This window comes from Gekko japonicus, unplaced genomic scaffold, assembly GCF_001447785.1.
Source record: "Gekko japonicus isolate JY-2015 unplaced genomic scaffold, Gekko_japonicus_V1.1 scaffold2871, whole genome shotgun sequence".
NCBI classification, from domain to species: Eukaryota; Metazoa; Chordata; class Lepidosauria; order Squamata; family Gekkonidae; genus Gekko; species Gekko japonicus.
In genome coordinates, this window is record NW_015162039.1 from 179,408 (window position 1) to 182,374 (window position 2,967).

The window sequence follows — 2,967 nt, forward strand, 5'->3', positions numbered from 1 at the left end:
CCTTTCCCTTCCCTTCCCCACAACAGACACCCTGTGAGGTAGGTGGGGCTGAGAGAGCTGTGACAGAAACTGCTCTTTTTCAAGAACAGCTGTGCCAGAATTATGACTTGCCCAAGGTCATCCAGCAGCTGCAAGTGGAGGAGTGGGGAATCAAACCCGGTTCTCCCAGATTAGAGTCCACGCACATAACCACTACACCAAACTGGCTCTTATGTGCAGCATCAATTGTCGATGTCAGTTAACATTGATCCCGAAAGTGTTACTGGATATCCCCCCTACCCCCAAATTGCAAAGCTCTTGAAAGAGCCTGATTTTAAGAATATGCAACTCCTTTTTAAAACACAACGTTTGGTAAATCACGCCCCTTTTTGGTGGTTGTTGTTTATTCCGTACCTAGGAAATGCACATAGCGACAGTCTTTTCACAAGGCAGCTGTTTTGTTGATTGTTAAAATTTCTGTTGTACTGACCGTAACACATGATTTTGAGCCAGACTTAATTAAAACACTTGGTGCGCTGGTTCAGCCTGTGATTTTTAAGAGTGATCTATTTGAGGGGTTGACCCACTGTTGTGTTTTTATGCTCCCCTTTTGAGAACTGTGGGGTGTTCTCCCTCTCTCAGTCTTGTAAAGCTGCTTGGGGGGGGGATGGAAAACCATTTCTTCCACAGAAGGACCCTTCCCCCCCCCCCAAAAAAAGAACACCTTGAGCTCTGTTAGATTAAGGTGGGTAGCAGTGTTCCCTTTAAGCTGAAATAGTGTGAGCTAACTCAACGTTTTTTAGCCTCCGGCTCAAACATTTTGGTCTTACCTCGGGAAGGATGGCTTCAGAGCAAAATAATTTATGCCGTAGCCAGATCGTGGCCCCGTGTTGGTTTGAAGCAGCAGACCGACGTTTGAATCCAGTGGCACCTTTAAGACCCACAAAGCTTATACCTTGAATAAAACCTTGTGGGTCTTAAAGGTGCCACCGGACTCAAACTTTGTTCAGAGCTGTGTTAGAGATTGCCATGTGGACCGTAGAGGTCCCATGTCTAATGGCCAACGGCTATTTGAAAAGTTGCTTTGGTGGAAGTTAATTTGTTAATTTCAGGCTCCAGAGGGGTTTTTTTAGCAGTTTTGTCGGCTTGCCTTGAAGACAAATAAAAATTAATAACAGCCCCTTGCAGTTGCCAAGCGCTGTCTTTTCATCTCTGGAATCAACCTACCAGAGAGCTACAACCATAGCGGGGGGGAAGACTGAAATAAGTTCTTGGCGGATTTTTCGGGATTTGAGACTCTCGCCATAGGTCTAGCAGGATAAGGCCAGGACGTTTGTGGGATCAAGTAATCTGGGCCTGTTGTGAGATGTGCCTCCTGCTCACCCAGATCCTGCTCTCTGCCTTCTGTCCCAGGGCCGATAAGCCGGAGAGATGAACGTGGGCACGGCACACAGCGAAGTGAACCCCAACACCCGGGTCATGAACAGCCGCGGCATCTGGCTCTCATACGTCCTGGGGATCGGCCTCCTGCACATCGTCCTCCTCAGCATCCCTTTCTTCAGTGTTCCCGTCGCGTGGACCTTAACCAACGTCATTCACAACTTGGTGAGTGCCCTGCCTGCCGACACTGCTGTGGGCTCGCGCTGGGGGGCGAGGGGCGAGGGGAGGTGGCGTGCCTAGCAAACGGTTTGGTCGGCTGAAGCACCAGCTCTTCAGTCCGGTCAGAATGAAAGACGTATTTTTATCTTCAGGAAGTTAGCCCCACTTGGCAGATCCCAGAAAGCTAAGCTGGGTTGGCACTTGTTGGTACTTGGATGGAAGGCCACCAAGGAAGTCCAGGGTTGCTATGCAGAGGAAGGCAATGGCGGACCACCTCTGTATGTTTTTGGCCCTGACCTGGATAGCCTGGGGTAGCCTGATCTCATCAGATCTCGGAAGCTAAGCAGGGTCGGCCTTAGTTAGTACTTGGATGGGAGGCCACCAAGGAAGTCCATGGTTGCTGTGCAGAGGCAGGCAGTGGCGAAACCCCTCTGTTTGGATCTTGCCGTGAAAACCCTACGGGGTTCGCCATAACTTGGCTGCAACTTGACAGCACCTTCTACCACTAATATGGAAGCATTGGCCCTTTGTAGAAGAAGAAGCGGGGTGGTCGTTGTTGTTGTTATGTGGGCTACACTGTGCCACCTTAAGAACATAAGAGAAGCCAATGTTGGATCAGGCCAGTGGCCCATCCAGTCCAATACTCTGTGTCACAAAGTGGCCGAAAATACCAGGTTCCATCAGGAGGTCCAGCAGTGGGGTCAGAACTCCAAAAGCCCTCCCATAGCTGCCGCCCCCCAAGCACCAAGAATACAGAACATCACTTGCCCCAGACATAAGAACATAAGAGAAGCCAATGTTGGATCAGGCCCGTGGCCCATCTAGTCCAACACTCTGTCACACAGTGGCGAAAAATACCAGGTGCCATCAGGAACCATCCAGTCCAACACTCTGTGTCACACAGTGGCCAGAAATACCAGTGCCATCAGGAGGTCCAGCAGTGGGGCCAGGACATTAGAAGCCCTCCCACTGTTGATCCCCCCAAGCACCAAGAAGACAGAGCATCACTTGCCCCTGAGCCCCTATCTATACCTTGTGGCTAATATCCACTGATGGACCTCTGCTCCATATGCTTATCTAATTCCCTTTTGAAGCCGTCCATGCTTGTAGCCGCCACCACTTCCTGTGGCAGTGAATTCTCTGTGTTAATCACTCTCTGGGTGAAGGACTTCCTTTTATCCGTTCTAACCCGACTGCTCAGCAATTTCATGGAGTGCCCGCAAGTTCTTGTCTTGTGAGAAAGGGAGAAAAGGACTTCTTTCTCAACCTGCTCTATCCCATGCATAATCTTATAAACCTCAATCATGTCACCCCTCAGCCGTCGTTTCTCCAAGCTAAAGAGCCCTAAGCGCTTTAACCTTTCTTCATAGGGAAAGTCAGCAGTCATTT

General features: G+C 49.8%; 1 protein-coding gene across 1 annotated transcript in view; it reads left to right on the top strand.

The window, feature by feature from the left end:
• The first annotated feature begins 1,365 nt into the window (after nt 1-1,365).
• The window catches only part of ORMDL1 (ORMDL sphingolipid biosynthesis regulator 1), a 17,006-nt gene continuing 15,404 nt past the window's right edge, over nt 1,366-2,967 (top strand). The window contains exon 1 of the mRNA XM_015405580.1: nt 1,366-1,584. Within this exon, the coding sequence (XP_015261066.1) occupies nt 1,411-1,584 (174 nt within the window). The 5' untranslated portion in view covers nt 1,366-1,410. The remainder of the gene's footprint in view (nt 1,585-2,967) is intronic.